This window comes from Sapajus apella, unplaced genomic scaffold (genome assembly GCF_009761245.1).
Source record: "Sapajus apella isolate SASKATOON/1434 unplaced genomic scaffold, GSC_monkey_1.0 scaffold110, whole genome shotgun sequence".
NCBI classification, from domain to species: domain Eukaryota; kingdom Metazoa; phylum Chordata; class Mammalia; order Primates; family Cebidae; genus Sapajus; species Sapajus apella.
Genome location: NW_022437050.1, coordinates 5205797 through 5226673, shown reverse-complemented (window position 1 = coordinate 5226673; position 20877 = coordinate 5205797). Strand labels below are relative to the sequence as shown.

Below are 20877 nucleotides of genomic sequence, written 5' to 3'. Positions count from 1 at the left end.
CCACCTCCCAGGTTCAAGCAATTCTGTCTCAGCCTCCTGAGTAGCTGGGATTACAAGTGCCTGCTACCACGCCCGGCTAAATTTTGTATTTTTAGTAGAGACGGGGTTTCAATCATATTGGCCATGCTGGTCTTGAACTGCCGACCTTAGGTGATCTTCCCGCCTCGGCCTCCCAAGGTGCTGGGATTACAGGTGTGAGCCACCGCCCCTGGTCTGTTTTTGTGTTTTAAAAGCATTTTATTTTGACATAATTATAGATCCAAAGGAAGCCGTAAAAATAGCAGTGTCTCGTGTACCTGCACCAGCTTTTCCCACTGCCGCATGGCAGCAAAGCCTGAAAACTGACATTGACTTGTTACTATTAATATATCAGCTACACTTTGTACAGTATTCAGTTGCTACTTTTTAAAGTGAAATTCACATAAAGTTAACTATTTAAAGTGTATAATTCAGTGGCATGTAGCACATTCACAGTGTTATGCAACCATTGCCACTGTCTAGTTTTAAAACATTGTCGTCACCTGCAAAGGAGAAAACATGGCCACTCAGCAGGCACTCCTCATTGCCTCCTGTGCCCAGGCCCTGGCAACCACAGACCCACTTTCTGCCTCTGTGGCTACACGTCTTGTGGATATCTTACATCAGGGTTACCAGAAAGGGGTCCTAATCCAGACCCCAAGAGAAGGAAGAATTCAGGGCAAGTCCATCAAGTGAAAGCAAGTTTATTAAGAACATAAACAAAACAATTGGCCGGGCAAGGTGGCTCATGCCTCTAATCCCAGCACTTTGGGAGGCTGAGGCAGGCAGATCACCTGAGGTCAGGAGTTTGAGACCAGCCTGGCCAACATGGTGAATCCCACCTCTACTAAAAATATAAAAATTAGCGGGGCTGGCCAGGCGTGATGGCTCATGCCTGTAATCACAGCTACTTGGGAGGCTGAGGCAGAAGAATTGTTTGAACCTGGGAGGCAGAGGTTGCAATGAGTCAAGATCACACCATTGCACTCCAGCCTGGGTGACAGAGCAAGACTCCATTATAAAAAAAAAAAAAAAAAAAAAATTAGCTGGGCATGGTGGTGCGTGCCTGTAATACCAGCCACTCAGGAGGCTGAGGCAGGAGAATGGCTTGTACCCAGGAGGTGGAGGTCGCACTCCAGCCTGGGCGACAGAACAAGACTCAAAAAAAATGAAAAAAGAAGAAAAAAAGGCTACTCCATAGGCAGAGCAGCAGGGTGGGCTGCCAGATTGAGTATACTTAGAGTTATTTCTTGTTTATATGCTAAACAAGGGGTGGACTATTCGAGTTTTCTAGGAAAGGGATGAAGATTTCCGGGAACTGAGGGTCCTTCCCCTTTTTAGACTATATAGGGTAATTTCCTGATGTTGCCATGGCATTAGGAAACTATCACTGTGCTGCTGGAAGTGCCTTTTAGCATGCTAATACATTATAATTAATGCATAATGAGCAGCAAGGATGAGTAGAGATCACTGTGGTTGCTGTCTTGGTTTTGGTGGGTTTTGGTCAGTTTCTCTACAGCATCCTATTTTAACAGGAGTGTCTTTGTGACCTGTATCTTGAACCTGCATCTTGTGCAGACCTCCTATCTCATCCGGAGACGAAGAATGCCTATCCTTCTGGGAATGCAGCCCAGTAGGTCTCAGCCTCGTTTTACCCAGCCGCCATTCAAGATGGAGTTGCTCTAGTTCCAACGCCTCTGACATATGAAGTCATGCAACATGTGACCTAGGGTTTGCATTCTCTCAGTATAATGTTTCTAAGGTTCATCATCTTTTCTGTAAATCTGAAACTATTCTAAAATTTTAAAGTTTATTATAAAAACAGTTGAGAGCTGGTGAGCTCTGCCCCTTTCCCAGCTGCCTCCTGGAATCCCCTCAGGAGGCCGCTTCTCCTTGGGCTGGGGTCCTGCCCTCGGAGTCACGAAGATGAACTGGACAGCCCTGCAAGCCACACTCCCCGTCCTAAGCCCGGCGCAGCTGCACAGGCTGCAGGAGTAGCATCAGGTGGCCTGGGTGGTGGCCCCATCAGTGCCTGAGAGCTGGGAGCCAGGACAGCACCGACGTCTTCAGGTCAGTGAAGCCCCGCCTCAGGGCAGGAGGGGAGCTGGGGACTCTGTGGGAGACTCATTTTAAGGCTAGGGGCGGCCCCGCGCTCTCTGAACTTCAGGATGGGCCCAGCAGCGCCCTCACACCCACTGCTGCAGGTGGGGTCGTGCAGCGCACGGGGAAGCGATCCCGAGACCCGCGCACATACATGCACGTGCACACGCACACCTCGGTGTGCACAGTTCTACACGTGCGCTGCTGTTTCCACGTGGAAACACAAACACAGCCGACGGAAGCGCCTGCCTTTCCTGCGGCCCCGGCTCAGCGGCCCCGGGCTATTCTGGGGCCAGCCCCCCCCGGCCGCGGGGGACACCATCCGCCCTGGAGCTCAGAACGCGACCCCAGGCTGATGGGCAGGCGAGCGCTTCCTGGGCTGGAACCTGGCGGTGAGGACCCAGCGGGTTCGGCACGGGCGTCTGGGGAGCTCCAGAGCCCCGCACGGCGTCACCCGCCCCCTCCGTAGTCCAGAAGCCGGGCTAGGGGCAGGATCCTCCGGCTGTCTCCAGCCGGTGGTTTTTGGCCGCGAAGCCGTGGGGAATCTGGGGTCGGGGTAGAGATCCGAGGGAGGTGGGCGGGGCCAGAGCCGGGAGTGGATCTGGGTGCGGGACGCGAGGCTCGCGGGGCAATGGCGCCCCCTGGTGGTTGAGCCCGTCCTAGGCGCCAGGCAGAACGCCGGACAAAGCTGTGCCTCGATGGCCCGGCGGATAGGAGTGCAGGGCCCGGGAAGGTGGCGGGGTCGGTGCCGCACGCTCAGGTGCTCCCCTTCGCGCGTAGCCAGTGCGCTGAGCATAGCCCTCGTGCAGGTGGCTCCCCGGACCTTCCTCTCCGAATGGCCGGAGGCTGCAGCCCTCCCTGGCCCTTTTCTCAAGAGCCTCAAAAGGGGCACTGACCAAGCGCACCGCGCAACAGAGTGACCACCCCCGGGAACTCGCGCCACTGCCTTCTGGACTGTGCACAAATGCCGTTTTCTGCAGCAGCTGGCAGCAGCCTGGCCTGGCAGAGCCCCCAGGACTGGCAGCAGCTGCAGGGGCTCCCATCCCTGGCCCTCTCCCCAGGGTGCAGGGCACTGTTCATAGAGACACTTGTTAAAGGAGATTTATTTTTACTGCAGCTTTTCCTGCCCCTAAACTGCCCAAGAACAAAGACTAGGAAAGAGACCTAGCAGCCTCCACCCAGCCCAGCCACAAGGCCTCAGCCTCCCATCAGAGCCACTCCACAGCTCAGCTCAGCATGGCCGAGGAGCAAAGGGCTCGGAGACAAAGCCCAGAGGATGAACAGGGGCCAGCCCTGAGTGTCTCTGAGGGCGCCAAGCCCAGCCTGGGTCCTGCCTCTCTCCCAGGACTCCCATACCCTCCCGTGCTGCTGGCCGGGCTCTGAGCCAGGTTCCTCATCTTTGACAGCAACAGCGAGGTCCTGGGGAAGAGGGTCCCAGCTGTGAGCTGCAGATACTCCCCTCCCAGGGACAGCGTCTTCGTGGAGGGGCCAAGCTCCAGAGCACCCAACCAGGGTGGCTTTAGCTCAGCAGGGCCCACCCCAGCCCAGCCAGCTGCACCCACCCAGGACCTGAGCTGCTGAGGCCATTTCACGACACCTGAGTTCCTCTCCATCACAAAAGCTGACAGCTTGGCCCTAACAGCAAGCTGGTGGCCCCAGGTTCTTAATCTGCGCCAGCATCCCTGGCCCCTGTCCCTTCACCCTGGCAGGAGGCCAGCCTCCCTCTCCACCAGCCGGCTGACTGTGCGCAGAGCCAGGGGCAGGGCTGTGTTGGCATCGTGGTGATAGCGGGGGCTGCACATCTCCACGCTGGGCGTGAACACGAACTGGGCCACACTGGGCATCTTCAGCAGGGTCAGCAGCTCCGTGGCCCGGGTGCGGATGGCTTCCACGCCCTCCTCACTGTGCGTGGAGCTGCTGGCCGGGCTCTGAGCCAGGTTCCTCATCTTTGACAGCAACAGCGAGGTCCTAGGGAAGAGGGTCCCAGCTGTGAGCTGCAGATACTCCCCTCCCAGACACAGGGTCTGTGTGGAGGGGCCAAGCTCCAGAGCACCCAGCCAGGGTAGCTTTAGCTCAGCAGGGCCCACCCCAGCCCAGCCAGCTGCGCCCACCCAGGACCTGAGCTGCTGAGGCCATTTCACAACACCCGGACAGGAAGACCTCAGAAGCCTCAGCTCTTCCTTCCCCAGAAGGCCACAAGGCTTCTCTGCCTCCCCACCCAGGCACCTGGGGATCAGGTCTTGGCTCCGGGAGGCCAGCTTCGTCAGCGTTGTCATCAGCACAGTGACCACCTGTGGGGGACAGCTGGGCAGGGTGGCAGAGGGGCGGCACTGGGTGACCTCGAACAGCAGGGCCTCCAGGGCTTCAAAGAACTTGTTGATCTGCTCCACGGTGCACCTCCGATCGTAGGTCACTGACAGGTACTCGCCGATGGCCCACACCTAGGCCCAGGGACACAGGCTCAGCCCCCACCCAGGCCTCCTGGGTCAGGAGTGGTGGAGGGAAGCCAGCGCCTGCCTTACCACGCTGGTGACGAGGCTCGCCCGGCTGCGGAGGCCATTCACGCTGCCCAGAAACTCCAGCAGGTCTCTCGCCAGCTCCACCACCAGGGAGGGCTTCAGCTTACACAGGGCCAGGAACTGGGAGCTCAGCACCCTGCCCGAGAGCCGGGTCCATGCTTGCTCTGTGCAGACCCCTGACCCTGTCCCCACCCCCTACCCCATCCAGGCCGAGGGCCCAGAGGAAGCCAGGAAGTGTCAGTGGCAGGTGCAGGCTGCACCCTCAGATAGGGACATAACAGATGACTGCCACCCCCAGAGGAACTGTTCACCTCACTGGGGAGACAGCTGGGACCTGCACTGGCTTCGGGGCCCCAGCTCAGAGTGGAACCAGGACAGGCCTTTGGAGAGAAGGACCCGGGGGACGGGGTGTGGAAGAGGGACTTGAGCCAGCCCCGAAGATGACAGGTTCGGCGGAGGGAAGGACGGACAGAGAGGAAGCGCCCAGGACTGGGCATGGGGCCGGAGGCGGGGGTGGCAGGGTCTGAGGCTGCAGACGGCCCAGCTGGGGTGGAGCTGCAACCGCTGAAGGGAAGGGAGAGGGGAGGGGTCCAGGAGGTGCCTGCCCAGGGATGCTGCGGGGGCGCAGGAGGGACCCACCTGTGCACACAGGCCGCATACCCTGGTGCAGGGTAGAGAGAGTCGCTCCTGCCCAGGAGCAGCAGTGCCAGCTGGTTGGTCAGAGCCCCATCAGCCACCTGGGGGTCAGGATCAGAGACGGGCTCAGCTTCACCCCCACTGCAGGCCCAAGTGGGGGTGGGGGTGAGCCCATGGTGAGGGCTGGGAGCAGCTGAGAGGCTGGAAACTTCTCGTCCACTGCCTTCTCCAACACCCAGGGATACACAGACTGAGCTGGCAGCATCTGGGCACTGGGAGGGAAGCCCTGGGGCAGGCCCAGGAGCCCTTGGAGAAGTGTCGCTTCTGCTCCATGGCTCCTCTGCCATCACCTACTCTGCAAGGCTGGGGGCATATCCTGCTTGGCCAAAGGTGCGCCCAGGGGATGCCCAGCCCTGCACCCAGTCCCCTGCCAGCCTGCCCTTCTTGGCTCTCCTGTGCTGGCGTCTCACTTGTAGCGCTCCCAGAGGTGGGAACCAGCGACCAGGTGTGGGTAGGGGGAGCCACCAGCCTTTGGGAGCCTTTATTTTGGCCTCGGACGCAGATGTTAAAAGTATCAGGGCACAGGGGGACAAACTGCTCTGCCCCAGCTGTGCTGCCAATGCCAGGGCTGCTCACTTTCCCCCTGATGGGAGATGGGGCCTGCCGGAACGAGGTGGAAGGGACCTGCTGGGATGGGGAGACAGGGCCTGCTGGGACGGGAGTGGGGATGTGACCTGCCAGCACGGGGGATGGGGCCTGCCAGGGCTGTAGCATGTGGCTGTGGATGGTGGGTGTGGTGGGATAAGCCTTCTGCAGAGCTCAGGGGGACCCTGCTGGCTGGCTCTAGCTTGCCCCTTGGTTGTGGGAATGGGGGGCTCCAGGCAGCGGGCTCACCTGGGTCACCGCTGAGAAGAACACCTGCAGCAGTGTGGGCACGGCCTCAGCACATTGGGCCACGCGGGCGCAGCTGGCCATGGGCTGCAGCAGCTGGTGGAGCGGTGCCAACCTGGGGACACAGTGTGGCCATGAGAGCCACCTGCTCCCTTACCCGGTGACTGCCGGCCAGGGCCAGGCATCGGGGCCACGTCATCACTACCCCCTCTCATGCGGCTGTGCCCGCTCCCATCCTCGCTTCTCGCCTCTCAGGACCACCTGCTCTCCTGGGTTCAGGGAGACTCCCCGGTGTCGGCATACCGGGGACAGTGGAGCCGTTGGGGCAAAGGCTGGCGTGGGCCAAGGGCAGGAGGTCTGTGGGCCAGTCCTGGGCCTCCTGCTTCCTGGGCTCAGCCTCGGTTTCTCCATCTGCAAAATGGAGCACCCACAGGGCCGACCCCCAGGTTTCTAAGGGTTGATCCGGGCAGCAGAGAGAGCTGAGCCCTAGGCCCCCACCCAGCAGACCATGCTGCAGGAGGGCCTCTGTGACGGTCGTGACAGCCGCTCCCTGGGGTGGGAACACAGCCTTGTCTGGGGCATAAAGCACCCTAGCCTCAGCCCAGGGTCCAGCAGCAAGCCCCATCCTGGAGGCTCCCCAGCCTGAGGGCCCCTACCTCTCAATGGTGCCACTGGCCTTGGGGCGCAGCAGATATTGGAAAAGACCCTGGAACTTTGGGTCCCGGAAGGCCTCCAGGCAGCTGGGGACCCGGAGAGAGGTGTCCCAGAGTGGCCTCTCAGATGGAGCTGGCAATGACCTGCGTGGACAGACGCCCAAGGCCGGGCTGGGATTTGGCACAGGCCACGGGCACATCCCTTGCTGGGAGACACACAGCAGGTGTCTGTCACATCACAGCGTCTGGATGCTGGGAAGGGCTTGGGGGCATGGGAAGGCTCCAGGCCTGGGCGTGAAGATGGGTGAGGAACTCCAGGGTGGGTGGCCAAGGGTGACAGACTCGCCCTGTCCTGAAGGTGGCTTTGGCTTTGTAGGGCAGGACCGGCTGGGTGTTGGGGTGGGGAGGAGGGTCCCCAATGTAGGGGTCAGGAGCGGTGAGGAGAGGCCCAATGTGCACGACCAGCTGGCTGGGTGAGGCAGTGCTGGCAGAGGGTGAGGGACCCACCTGAGCTGCAGGTCCAGCGCCGCAGTCAGGCACGGCAGGTCCAGCAGTGCGTGCAGCATCTCCAGCGCCGTGCCGGCGTCCGCCAGGGCCGGGAGGAGCTCCACGAACTCAGAGGTGAGGGGTGGGCTGTTCCAGGCCAGGAACTGTAGGCACAGCGCAGTGGTTTGGACAGAGCTCAGAGCTGTGGGGCAGGTGCGACGCTGCACGGGCACCCTGGGCCCTCACCTCGTGCTGCACCCCACATTCCAGGCCCAGGATCCACAGGGCTCTATGCTCAGCCAGGACTTGCCCTGAACCCCGCTGGAAAGAGGGGAGGAGCCCAACCCCCGACCTGGCACCCAGGGATGCCCAAATGTGCCTTAAAGAGGTTGGGGAAGCTCAATCTGAGGGTGCTGAGGTGCCCGGCAAACAGGTGGAGGTTGTCCCTGCAGAACTGGATGAACTCGAAGGCCAGCATGGGGCTGTGGAACTGCTCAGACGGGATCCTGGTGAACAGGTGCCGGTAGACTGCTTCCGAGTCCACCGCAGCCACCTCCCCTGCAAGACGAGGGCCCGTCAGGGCGCACGCCTGCTGGACGCACATATCCTGACCTAGACCTTGTCCTGCAGTGCTGCTCTGTGGCTGGCTGGGGCCCCTGAGTCTCAGGCCTGCTCTCCAGGACACCAAGGGCTGTCCTATGTCCTACGCTGGGACTCGGTCTCCCTCTCCCAGCAACACGGCCAGCTCGTGAGTCACACAAACCACGGCACATTTTCTGGAAGGTGCTAGTTCCTAGACTTTTGAATTTCATGGGCTAGGGACACAGCAAAGAGTTTCTGTTTACTTTTCTATTTAAAAGTTTGTAAATTAGGATCCATAAAAAAGAAACATGACGGCCAGGCACGGTGACTCACTCCCGTAATCCCAGCACTTTGGGAAGCCGAGGCAGGTGGATCACGAGATCATGAGATTGAGACCATCCCGGCCAACATGTCTCTACTAAAAATACAAAAATTAGCTGGGCGTGGTGGCGCGTGCCTGTAGTCCCAGCTACTCAGATGGCTGAGGCAGGAGAACTGCTTGAACCTGGGAGGTGGAGGTTGCAGTGAGCCGAGATCGCGCCACTGCACTATTGCCTGGTGCCTGGCGACAATGTGAGACTCTGTCTAAAAAAAAAAAAAAAAAAAGAAATATGAGCTGGGTGCAGTGGCTCATGCCCTAATCCCAGCACTTTGGGAGGCCAAGGCAGGAGGACTGCTTGAGGCCAGGAGTTTAAGACCAGCCTGGCCAACATAGGAAGACCCGTCTCTATCCAATTAAAAAAAAAAGGGAAGAAGAAATCCTGTCCTAAAATGAAAGGCAGGGGCAGAGCCCTGAGAGCTGTCGCCACCCACTCTGGGCTCACCATGGCTCAGGAAGAAGCGGGCGAGAGGCAGCAGCACCCGCACAGAGGCGGGGTCCCCCTGCAGCCGCCCGTGCAGGGCCTTCAGGCAGGAGAGGCTGCGGTACAGGAAGGACGGGTCCTGCCGGCACAGCACGTCCAGCACCAGCACGGCCTCCACCAGGCACTGCGGGACACGGGCCGCGTCAGACGGGCTGAGTTACCGCCTCCCGCGCACCCCCGGTTTCCCCATCCCCAGCCACTTACAGCTTTCTGCAGGTCAGAGTCCCCCTTCCTCAGGGCTCCTGGAAGGATGGGAATAGGTCAGCCGGCTCTGCCTCAGCCTCGGAGCAGCCCAATGAGGGGCGGTGTGTGGCCTGGAAGTTCCAGGCAGGACTGGGAACAGAGGGGCAGACAGGCCCCCAGGAGGACTCGAGTGGGACTGAGGCTGAGGGGCCCAGGCGGGACAGGGCGAGGCTGGGGGCTGGGGGTGGAGCCTGAAGAGCACTTGGGGCTGACCCCAGAAACAAAACGCCCCTGCTCCAAACTGGCTCCCCAGGGCCCACCCTCTGAAGCAGCAGCTTGAGGAGAATCTGCGGGCCTTGGGTCACCTTGCATGGCAGGTGGGTGGAGCCGGGGGGCCTGTGCCTGGGTGGGGGACTCACGCCGGTTACTCTGCTCAATGAGGCGCTGGCAGTACTCGAAGGCTACCTCCCGAAGCCGCTCCCGGGGCGGCAGCAGGCGGCCAGCAGAGGAGGTGGCGGAGATCACCGACAGCATGGAGCCTTCCTGCTCTGACCCGTCATCTGTGAGAGGAGGGATGCTCAGCAGGCTGCCACGTGGCTCCTGGGCTGGGACATGCCCGCTGCCCCTGCTTGGAAGGGCAAGAAGGGAGCACAGGCCCTGGCCCCTCCCAGGGGTGTGCAGTGTCGCCATCTTGGGACGTCCACAAGCCTGGCAGCTTCCCTATCACGGCCGCCCTTCAGGGGGAGCTGAGGCTTCTTCCCCAGCAAGTCCACAGAGCAGCTGGGAGGAGCACTGGTGTCACTCCCACTCCAACAGTCTTAAGGGCGCCTGCCTTAAATGGCGACTCTGCTTCTCTTGCACATTGCGTGATGGTCACGAGGCGTCCACAGAGGACCCCCGGTGCTGACCCTGGACCCCAACCATGCTGGCCAGGAGTGTTCTTTGCCCAGCCCTGACCTCTGCTGCATTCTGGGCACACCTGTGTCCCCCGACCTCTGCCTGTGTCCCCTGAGACCGACCCACAGTGTGCCCACCTCCCACCCGTCTGATGCTGCCCCATCCCCAGCACACCTGTGTCCAGGGCACCTGGGCCCTCAGGGCCGCTGTGCAGCAGCCACGCCCGCAGCATGGAGAAGCCCTGCACGTTCAGCCACTGGTCCTCCGTGAAGCGGTGGCCAGTAGACAGCACTGTGAAGAAGTCTGTGGCCACCGCCCCGTCCACCTCGGTGATGGGGCCCGGCTGTAGGAGGGACAGGCGGCGGGGGGTGGAGAGGCTGAGGCCGGGAAAATGCTGACATGAACACAAGCTCCTCAGGAGGGTAGAGGGGAAGCTGCCTGAACGTGAGCCAGGGCAGCGGCCCGCCCTGTGATGCCAAAACACCATCCCCACCTGACCCCCAGGCAGACGTGCGTTCCACATCCTCCCGTAGGCCCCCGGAGTGAACCCACATACAGACCCCCAGAGCCACACAGGTCGGGGGACTACGGCCCTGTATGACCCAAGCCTCACAGCAGAGGCAGGCTTGTCCTGGACCCCGTGCAAGGACAGCAGATATGGATGGGGACCTGCTGGGCAGGGCTGGCCACAGTGGGCACAGGAGCTCCCAGGGAGGCACTGTCTGTGACTCTGTTCCCCATGGTCCCAGAACAGCCCCGCCCTCACCTGCCGGGCCCTGGGCGTGGAGAAGAAGCTGCCAGAGTGCGGGAACCCTTGCTGGAGGCTGGCATAGCGCAGCCAGTCAACCAGCCGCTTGCTGAGCAGGGTGGTCTGGTCTGCAGTGGGCGGGGTGGCATGGGGAGAGGAGGTTAAGTCCTACAGATGTCGGGATGCTGGCTGAATTTTTCTCAGAAAACAGAATCGGGCAGCGTCCCAGGCCCTTGGGCCTCCCTGTTCCCCCACCCACCCCCATGCCCCCAACCCACCACAGGCCTTACAGGGAAGGACCTGGGAGGGCAGACCCCGAACAGCCTCTCGGGAGGGGCCCCACGTACCCTCCTGGAGGGTGCCTGGGCTGAGGACCACGACCTTGGCCATGACGGGGAGGAGGTGTCTAAAGCTGGGCCCCTCTGGCTGCCGGCTCTCCAGGGCCCGCAGCACGCCCTGGCCCACGGCTCGGACCTCCTCATTTCTGTCACCCTTCAAATCAAACATGGGGCAAACGCTGGGGTACTGGCCCATGTCACCTGCCAAAGACCAGCTCCTTCCATTTCGGAAGTCTGTGTGACACTCCTGAGAAGCGTCGGTCCCTGAGACCCCAGGCTCAAGGGGTGGCAAGGTGGACATCGTGCCCAGGCCCACCCAGGGCAGCAAGGTGGTGCCTGCTGCGCCTTCAGCCTCTTTCCCTGCGAGCTGCATCCCTGAGGCTGGAGGAGGCCTGGGGGGGCATGGCTAATTCAATGCTGAAGACACAGTGGTGGCCACCATGGGCGTGGCTGCAGCCACAGGACACCCCATCCTGTGGGGCCTCCAGTGTGGAGTCTCGTCTTTAAACCGCCCACCTCACTCTGCACAGCCAGATGTTGAAACGTCTGAGCAGCACCAGGCGTACCTGGCACACGGGCCAGGTGGTCAGGGACAGGAGGAGGGCGCTGGGTGGCCAGGAGGCCACGTGCCTGGTGGGAGGTACACCGCTGGGTGGCCGGGAGGCCACGTGCCTGGTGGGAGGTACACCACTGACCCCTGGTGGCAGTTCTGCAAGATCATCTTCCACCAAAAAAAATGAGAGTTGCTTGAGGAAAAGGGGCTGCTTCCAGGCTAGGGTAGGAAATGAATAAGAAGAGCCAGAGCCATCTTGTCGCAAAGGTGAGGAGCCACCACAGCGTTACCGGGGTCATCTTGGGGGCCTGGAGGTGGCCTGCAGGTGCTCCGTGAGGTGAGGGAGCTGGGCACCATGAGGATGACCCCAATGACGGAGCACAAGGGCTGGTACGCTGGTGCCCATGAGCTCTCACCCACACAGCAACCACAGGCTCCGTGGCACCCTTCCTGCAGACTCCGCACCCCTGGGCAACCCACGAGCAGAGGCAGCAGCTTCCCTTACACAAAGGCAGCCTGTGAACCCCCGGATCCCCATGCTGAGTGTCCAGGCCTGCTCCTGACACAGAGGGAGGGAGGACATGGACTTAGGAAAAACTCCTGGCCGAGGAGGGTGGATTGCCTAAGCTCAGGAGTTCGAGACCAGCCTGGGCAACACAGTGAGACCCCAAGTCCCTACAAAAAACACAAAACTTAGCTGGGTGTGGAGACGCATGCCTGTAATCCTAGCTACTCAGGAGGCTGAGGTGGGAGGATTGCTTAAGCCAGGGAGGTCAAGGCTGCAGTGACCTATGATCACGCCATGGCACTCCAGCCTGGGTAGCAGAGTGAGACACTGTTTCTAAAAAAACCACCACCACCACCACCACCACCACCACCAAAAACAAAAAAGGTCTGGAGGCCTGGCCTTCCCTGATGCGCTGCCTCAAGGCCGTGCCTAAGAAACCAAACTGCGTCACCTCTACTGTGCCCCTCTTACAGCACAAATCCATGTCTGATAACTCCTGGAACGGGGCCCGGGGAACTGAACCTGCTGCTCTATCCAGGTCACCCATGCCACCCTACGTGGGTCTTGGAATGCCACCAGAGCAGCCCTGGCTCTGCAACCTCACTGAGTCATCAATAGGGCCTCAGGATGACGGCTTCCCCAGGAACAGGGGACACAGGAGGCAGGTGTCTGGTTGTTCTAGGCATATCTGGGTGCTGAGTGTCTGGCACACCTGAGGCCGTGACTGGCACGGGAACCTAAGTCTACCAGGCCTACATGGCACATTGGTGCACGTGAGGGGACACAGGCCGGCCTGCTGGGTGCACCTGAGACCCAAGGAACCCTGGGGCTGGATGGCCCACTGGGGTGGTGACTGCCACGTTACCTGGGCCAAGAGCACGGAGGCCACCAGGCTCAGCTGCCGGCTGTTCTGGGTGTGATCCCAGGCCAGGCTCAGGCTGTCACAGGGGGACATCTCTCGCAGGATGGCGGTGCAGAGCACCTGGAGCTGCTCAGGGCACGCAGGCAGGCTGAGGGTAGCCTGCAGCAGGTCTATGCACGTCTTCTCCAGCCTGCAAGGCCAGATGCCCACAGCGGGCAGTGACATGTCATGCCCGTGGCAGGAGCATCTGGTGCCCCAGAGGACCTGACTGGGCATCCTCGGGCAGGGGGACAGAGTGTTTTATGTGAGGATGGACCTTCAGCACCAGCTTCAGTGGACAAATGACTCAACTCCCCCACCCCCAACCAAGGAGCATCTGTGCTGACCTGCTCTGGGCATATGGCGGGTTCTCCTGGAGCTGTTGCGTTGGAAGCTGGCCTGAGCCATGGCCACACTCACCTCCGGTGGTACTTTGTGGCTGAGATGATGAGGAAGAGCCTCTGCAGGGAGTCGACGGTGTCCGGCCCCAAGTCCTCCGTCTGCAGTAATTTACTGATCCGGGAACAGAACTTCTTCAGCTCCTCTTCCTGGATCTCCCTAAACAGTGAAGAGGACTTCAGGACCCAGAAGCACTCACTGCTCTGAACCAAAAAAAGAATAACTCTTGGAGTGGGGAAAAATCCCTCTTTAGAAAAGAGAAGCCGAGGCCAGGCGCGGTGGCTCACATGTCTAATCCCAGCACTTTGAGAGGCCGAGGCGGGCGGATCACGAGGTCAAGAGATAAGACCGAGCTAACACTGTGAAACCCCGTCTCTTCCTAAAAATACAAAAAATTAGCTGGGTGTGGTGGCACATGCCTGTAGTCCCAGCTCCTCAGGAGGCTAAGGCAGAGGAATCGCTTGAACCTGGGAGGCGGAAGTTACAGTGAGCCGAGACTGAGCCACTGCACTCCAGCCTGGATACAAAGCAAGACTCCATCTCAAAAAAAAAAAAAAAAGGCCTATTCCCGCAGAAGAGAGAGAAGCAGTGTCTGGGAGGAACACGGTTCCACCACTCAACACCTCTTGAGACAAATTCACAGATCCGCCAGCCTGGCCCCTCTCATCCTACGATTTCTCGATCCATTGCTGTGACTTACTATGACAAATCTCACTCACGGAGACTCAGGTACTTAGATTTTGTTATTCCAGGAGCAGAAGGACTAAAACCGGTTCTTTTTAGGAGTAAAAAGATTGAAGACATCTTTTGAAAAGCAACTTATTCTAGACTAAATTTCCTACTCTTGAGAGCCTTTCGCTTATGGGAATGAGAATAAAATCTCATAAAGAACAAGTGTTATGACATATTGTAAGGTAAGCCTGTTATAATTTTTACTAGAATAAGTAACTGGCTTAATTTAAAACTCTCTCTAGTAAGCCACAGGTAAGATACTGAATAAATTCCCAATGGAAACCTGTTTTTTTTGTTTTGTTTTTTTTTTTTTCTTTTTCTGGAGTGTGATGTTTGAGGGCAGGAAGCACCCAGCATGGCCAAATGGAAACCTGTTTTTAGGTTTCTATTCCAGCCTAAAAGAAAGAGGCGATAATGTACAAAGGGTCTGCTGTGTCAGGGGACTCTGGGGGCTCCCTGAGAAGTCCCCTAAGTGGCTGTGCCCTCTACAGGCCACCTGTAATCCCAGCACTTTGGGAGGCTGAGGTGGGAGGATCACTTGAGCCCAGAAGTCTGAGACCAGCCTGGGCAACACAGTGAGACCCCTTCTCTGCAAAAGAATTTTAAAAAAAATTCATTAGGCATGGTGTAGTCCTGGCTACCTGAGAGGCTGGGGTGGGAGAACTGCTTGAGCTAGAAGATCAGGCTGCAGTGAGCTGAGATTGCACCACTGCACTCCAGCCTGGCCGACAGCGTGAGACCCTATCTCAAAAAAAAAAAAAAAATATATATATATGTATACAATGGAGAATCTTTCCCAGAAAGGTGGAAATCCTCATCCTGATTTAATTCCCTTCAGCATATTCTCCAAATCCCAAGCTTCCTTCTAAAAAGCCAACTCACCCAAACCCATCAATAGTTCCTCAGCTTTCAAATCCAAACCCCTACAGACCCTAATGCTGCCTGGAAGACCCCTGCCCCGGCTTCCTTCTCCAGCCTCTATGTCCTGTTTCTCTTGCTCCTGCCCCTTCACACGGACCCTCTGCCTGAAACACACCTCAGCTTCCGGTCAGCGGCTCCTGAGCTTCCGGTCAGCGGCTCTACCTCCTGGAAATCCTGACCTTGCTGGGCATCCCTCCATGCCTCAATCCTTGACTCGCTTCCTGCTTTCTCCATTTATCCTTCAGCTTACAGAGCTATCTTTGATAACTTTTTCCACCCTTGCTTCCCGTACCTCTGACATATTTAGAGAGAAACTAAAGTTCACTCCAAATCTTTTTGGCTTTCTTTGGAGACAGGGCTTCCCTATGTCACCTGAGCTGGAGTGCAGTGGCACAATCATAGCTCACTGTAGCCTCAACCTTCTTGGCTCAAGTGGGATGATACTGCCTCCTGCCTCAGGCTCCCAAGTAGCTGGGACTATGGGTGCATGCCACCACACTTGGCTAAGTTTAAAAAAAAATTCTGTTTTGTAGAGATGGGTCTTGCTATGTTGCCTAGGCTGGACTTGAAGTCCTAGCCTCAAGCAATCCTCCTAACTCAGTCTCCCAAAGTGCTGGGATTACAGGCGTGAGCCACTCACTGTGCCTGGCCCACTCCAAACCTTAACCCTCAAACTATAGCTGTTTATTTTAAAACATCACCAGAAATCACAGGGTTAAATTTATTATGAAAACTAGTAAGCCCTGATACATTATTAACCTTCTTTAAACCTTAACAGAGGGCAACTGTAGAACTCATGTATGTTACAGAGCAAATTCAACCACACTCTATCCTCAAAAATGCCTGCCCACCCTAGCCAAGGAGGAAGAGAAACAGGGATTTAAATAGTGAGGGCTCGGCCGGGCTTACTGGCTTGCACCTGTAATCCCAGCACTTTGAGAGGCCAAGGCGGGCAGATCACCTGAGGTCAGGAGTTCCAGACCAGCCTGGCCAATGTGGTAAAACCCCATCCCTACTAAAAATACAAAAACTTAGCTGTGGGTGGTGGCAGGCACCTGTAATCCCAGCTACTTGGGAGGCTGAGGCAAGAGAATTGCTTGAACCTGGGAAGCGTAGGTTGCAGTGAGCTGAGATTGTGCCACTGCACTCCAGCCTGGGTGACAGAGGGAGACTTTCTCAAATATAAATGAATAAATAAATAAATAAATAACTAGTGTGGGCTGTTCCTTTTGTCTTTCATGTCACAAGTTTATGACCTTGAGTAGCATGTGACTTGGGAATGGAGTTCTCAGTCGGTGTTTTTCCTTGTCTCTTGGTAAGGACTTTGGGATGAATATATTGCATGCTGAGTGAGATGCCAGCATTTTTCATTTTCATACAGTCCCTAAATTCAAATGACTTATCTGTCCAGTACTAAACGGAAGGTTGCCAGCGTTGAGCTACTGGGAGATGATACTGCATATTCACCAAGCACTTTCCTAATGAGTGGAATCTCCTTTTTTCTTTTTCTTTTTAAATAAGATGGGGTTTCACCATGATGGCCAGGCTGGTCTTGAACTCCTTACCTCAGGTGATCCACCCACCTCAGCCTCCCAAAGTGCTAGGATTACGGGCGTGAGCCACCGCGCCCGGCTATGAGTGGAATCTTAAGGGTTACTTTGATCAGAGATTTTTGTCCTGTTCGGACTTTAGAACTTAATTTGCCTTCAAGCCCTCACTCACTATAATCATAACTTCATCCATCCGAATCTTTCCCACCAATTGATCTAGCTCTGAATCCAGGTTTGCTTGTCTGTTTTGAGACACAGTCTCGCTCTGTCGCCCAGGCTGGAGGCCAGTGGCGCCATCTTGGCCCACTGCAGCCTCCACTTCCTGGGTTCAAGGAATTCTCCTGTTTCAGCCTCCCGCCTCACCAAGTTTGTTTGCATTTACCAAGGGGCTGTAGCTCTGGCTGCATTTTCTTCTTTTAAGCATGTAGTATCAAGCTTTGCCTGTTTGGTGGACTATGAGTCTTTTCAGTCCTGGCCTATGTTTTCCCCCATAACTGGTTAGAGGTGAGGAAGGGGCAGTTAGTGGGAGTCCCGAGACAGCCTGGTACCAGCCTGGTGGGGGATTTCTTAGCCTAGCCAATACAACCGCGCAAGAGCGACCTTTCTAAGCTATAAAACCCTCCCACGGTTCCCCCAAGCCCTCGGATGGCGTCCAGCTCCGTGACACACAGCCTTACTCCTAAGCAGCCCTCCGACCTCTCTGACTTTGCGTCCTTAACTGTGAGGCAACGAAAGCTCCTGGATGCCCGATTACCTGCCAGACGCGGGGTTCTCACTACCAAGCCTTTGACCAAACTGTCGCCTGGGCCCCGCCCCACTTGCTTTCACTCACCAAGACTCTGCTCAGGTGTCACCTTTTCCGGGGACCCACCGTGGCCCTCCCCGACCTCCTCACCCCAAGCCTGGCCGTCATGTTGCATTTCCCCGATCCCCAAGTCTCCAGGACGGGTCCAGTCGGGCTCCTGCAAGGCGGGCGCCCGGTCCCCTGCCCTGTGAGACCCACCCCCGGGAACCCCTAGGGAGAAGTGCTGGAAGGAGGGCCGGGGCTGCAGCTACCCCGCACCTGGCCTGGTGGAGCAAACTCTCCGCTCCTGCGGAGAACATCGCGCCGGCGCCGCCGCCTCCACGCGGGCATGAATCACGGAGACTCCAAGGGCAGGACCCCAGCAGCCCCTCAGCCCGTAGCCCCGCAACGCGGCCGACTTCCGGGACCGTATCATGTGAGCGCAACCGGCTTCCGCGGTTGCGTCACGTGACGCATACGTAGCCGAACGGACCGGTTGCTGGCCAATGGGCTTTGGCGTGGAGCGCTTGGGGCGGGGCACGGGTGCTCTGGCCTAGGGTGACGGTCAGCGCCTGGGGACTGCGGAATGCAGCGACCCCGGAACCTCGGCACTCGGGGTCCCGGCGCCCTTCGATCCCGGAAGCCCTTCCGGCGGAACCTGGGCGCCTGGGGCCTTGGGAGAGGGTGTCGCTGGCCCCAAAGTGCCACTGCCCCAGTTCTGCTTTCTGTTTCGTAAACAGCTTTATCGTGCTCGAGTCTCTACGTTAAGTAAGACCTGAGAATCTGACACAAACTCCGCCATTGGTGGGCTGAGCCCAGCAGCATCCAGCAGTTTGCAAGGAATTGCCGCAGCTCTGGACAGTTTTGGGGATTTTTTGAGCTCCCATTTATTGAGCACCCATCCCGCGCTGTTTCTGCTGCTTGAAACAAATAAAAAAATCCCTTATTCAATCCCTTATTCATGGAATCTCGCGATCTCTTTTTTTTTTTTTTTTTTTTTTGAGACCGAGTCTCCCTCTGTCGCCCAGGCTGGAGTGCAGTGGCGCAATATTGGCTCACTGCAACCTCTGCCTCCTGGGTTCAAACGATCTCTTGCCTCAGCCTCCCGAGTAGCTGGGAATACAGGTGCGCGCTACCACGCCCGGCTAATTTTTGTATTTTTAGTAGAGGTGAGGTTTCACCATGTTGTCCAGGATGGTCTCGATCTGTTGACCTCTTGATCTGTCTGCCTCGGCCTCCCGAAGTACTGGGATTAGCGATCTCTATTTTACAGATGAGGCCACAGGCTCAGAGAGGGGAAGTTTCTGTTTATTTTAATAGATGTGTTGGTTGCCCAGGATATGCTGGGGTCTGGGGATGTTTGCCACCCTGCAGACGGCAGGGAGACACAGGGCAACATATCAGCGTCATGATGAGCCCAAGGGTGTCCAGACCAAGGGGTAGAGATGGGGTGGGCTTAGGACAGGGATCTGCTTCCTGAGGCTTAAATGCACCCCAGGGAGAAACTGACCTCTGGCCACAGGGGAGAGAATGGATGGGGAAGCTCCCGAGGGAGAGAGAAGGCTGGTACAGTTGTGGTCCAGGGGAAGGAGGTTTGACTGATGGATTTGCAGGCAGGAGGAAGAAAGTGGAGAAATCAAGGGTAACTTCATGTTTCTGGCTTGGGCACTGGGTGCTGCCATTCATTTGGTGCTGGGGCAGAAAAGGACAGGGAAGTTTGTGCCGAGAGGCATTCATTCAGTGGACAAGTGATGATTGAGTCCTACCTGCACTAGGCACTGCTGAAGGTTCTGGGTATTAGGGTCGGGAGTGGGAATCAATGTTCTGTAGATAGGGTGTGTCAAGGTTAGGCCTTGAAGGGGTAAGTTCCGAAAAGACACCTGATGGAAGGAAGGAGGAGGAGGAGGGAGGGAGGGCTTTCTGCAGGAGTTCCAAACATGGCTGTGAGATGCCCTTGGGTGCCCAGTGATGTCTGAGGGCACCTGGTGTGGAGGATGAAGAGATGGGAGTCTCTTGGTTCCCAAGCCAGAAACATGAAGTTACCCTTGATTTCTCCACTTTCTTCCACCTGCCTGCAAATCCATCAGTCAAACCTCCCTTCCCTGGACCACAACTGTACCAGAATGAGAGAAGCTTCCAAATGCGGAGTGCGGTGGGGGCCCCAGAGCCGCAGATTGAAGACTGGTAAAGGAAAGCTGGTGACAAGTATCTTTGAAAAGCCTCCTACCAGTGTTTAACGTTTACTAGGGTAAAATGTACACATCAAAGTGCACAAATCTGAAATGAATTTTGTTTTTTACATTTCTAGAAATCAGTGGTAAATTGGAAAATGTCTTAAGTCTTGGCTCCATTGGTGGTGTGGGGGGTGGTGGGGGCTTTGTGTTTGACAATTTCTTTTTTTTTTCTTTAAAGATGGGGTTTCACCATGTTGGTCAGGCTGGTCTTGAACTCCTGACCTCAGGTGATCCACCCGCCTTGGCCTCCAAAGTGCTTGGATTACAGGTGTGAGCCACCACGCCAGGCCTTGTGTTTGATAATTTCTGTGGTGTAAATACTCCTGCCATCAAGATCTAGACCATTTCCAGCCCCGCAGAAGTCCCCCTGTGGCCCCCTCCCAACACCTACTCCCCTCCCTCAGAAGTAACTGCTAGTCTTTTTTTTTTTTTTTGGGAGTGGGGGAGGCAGGGGACGGAGTCTTGCTTTGTCACCAGGCTGGAGTGCAATGGTGCAGTCTCGGCTTGCTGTAACCTCCGCCTCCTGGGTTCAAGCAATTCTCCTGCCTCAGCCTCCCAAGTAGCTGGGACTATAGGTGCATGCCACCACGCCTAGCTAATTTTTGTATTTTTAGTAGAGACAGGGTTTCACCATGTTGGTCAGGATGGTCTCGATCTCTTGACTTTGTGATCTGCCCGCCTCGGCCTCCCAAAGTGCTGGGATTACAGGCATGAGCCACCGCGCCCGGCCTAGTCTTGCTTCTAACCAGAGATTAGTTTCGCCTCTTTTTACATTTCATGCAAATGGAATCATACAGTACTTAGCTTTTCTTGTTCTTCCATGAGTAGTTGATTGGTTTCCAGCTTCTGCCAATAATAGAGCTGCAGTGCACAATCATTATGTCTTCTGGGGTTCTCAGAGATGCACCCCTCTTTGTTGTGTATATACCAGGTTCACAGAGCAGCTAACTTAAATTTAAAATCGAACTATGTGCCAGGAATCTCAGTCTCTCTCTCTCTCCACAAAGGCACAACCCAAGCAATTTTACCAGGGGTAATATTTGACTTGTTTCTTACAAAATGTTTACATTAGTGTAATATGTTATTTTAAGGTCTCACTAGTGAAAAGTGGTTGTCCTAACCAAAAGCAAAAAAGGCCAGGTGCGGTGGCTCACACCTGTAATCCAAACACTGGGAGGTTGAGGAAGGAGAATTGCTTGACCTGGGCAACATAGCGAGACCCTGTCTCTAAACAAACAAACAAATACAACAACATCTTAAAAAGGAGAGATTCGATTAATAATTACGCAACACAGCTCCCTGAAGGAAGCTTACGCTTCTCTCTCATGCTTGCTATTGAGCTGATTTTTTTTTTTTTTTTTTTTTTTTTTTTTTTTTCCAC

At 56.8% G+C, this 20877-nt stretch overlaps 1 protein-coding gene across 4 annotated transcripts; it reads right to left on the bottom strand.

Moving 5' to 3' along the window:
- Positions 1 to 3203: 3203 nt before the first annotated feature.
- On the bottom strand, positions 3204 to 17702 carry AP5Z1 (adaptor related protein complex 5 subunit zeta 1). 4 transcript variants are annotated; one of them, XM_032259594.1, is made up of 18 exons: positions 17542 to 17702; positions 13297 to 13434; positions 12841 to 13027; positions 10924 to 11068; positions 10595 to 10704; positions 10003 to 10171; positions 9297 to 9491; positions 8953 to 8990; positions 8710 to 8872; positions 7683 to 7861; positions 7325 to 7467; positions 6821 to 6961; positions 6168 to 6279; positions 5277 to 5374; positions 4641 to 4773; positions 4345 to 4559; positions 3716 to 4086; positions 3204 to 3478 (listed from the first exon to the last, which is right to left on the bottom strand). In XM_032259594.1, the coding sequence occupies exons 1-17, from the start codon at positions 17580 to 17582 to the stop codon at positions 3816 to 3818; spliced, it is 2478 nt and encodes an 825-aa protein (XP_032115485.1). In that variant the 5' UTR covers positions 17583 to 17702; the 3' UTR covers positions 3204 to 3478; positions 3716 to 3815. The 4 variants fall into 4 exon arrangements, with proteins under 4 accessions (XP_032115485.1, XP_032115486.1, XP_032115482.1 ...); XM_032259595.1 differs by having other exon boundaries at positions 9351 to 9491; positions 17542 to 17701; XM_032259591.1 differs by lacking the exon at positions 3716 to 4086 and having other exon boundaries at positions 3204 to 3537; positions 17542 to 17701.
- Positions 17703 to 20877: the final 3175 nt, after the last annotated feature.

Excerpts from the sequence above, each read along its gene's own strand:
- AP5Z1 (XM_032259594.1), bottom strand. The coding sequence starts at position 17,582 with ATGTTCTCCGCAGGAGCGGAGAGTTTGCTCCACCAGGCCAG. Across the intron at positions 10,172-10,594 it reads CCACGCCCAGGGCCCGGCAG|CCGGGCCCCATCACCGAGGT; the intron begins GTGAGGGCGGGG and ends TCCCTCCTACAG. Across the intron at positions 4,774-5,276 it reads TATGCGGCCTGTGTGCACAG|GGTGCTGAGCTCCCAGTTCC; the intron begins GTGGGTCCCTCC and ends GCTCTCGGGCAG.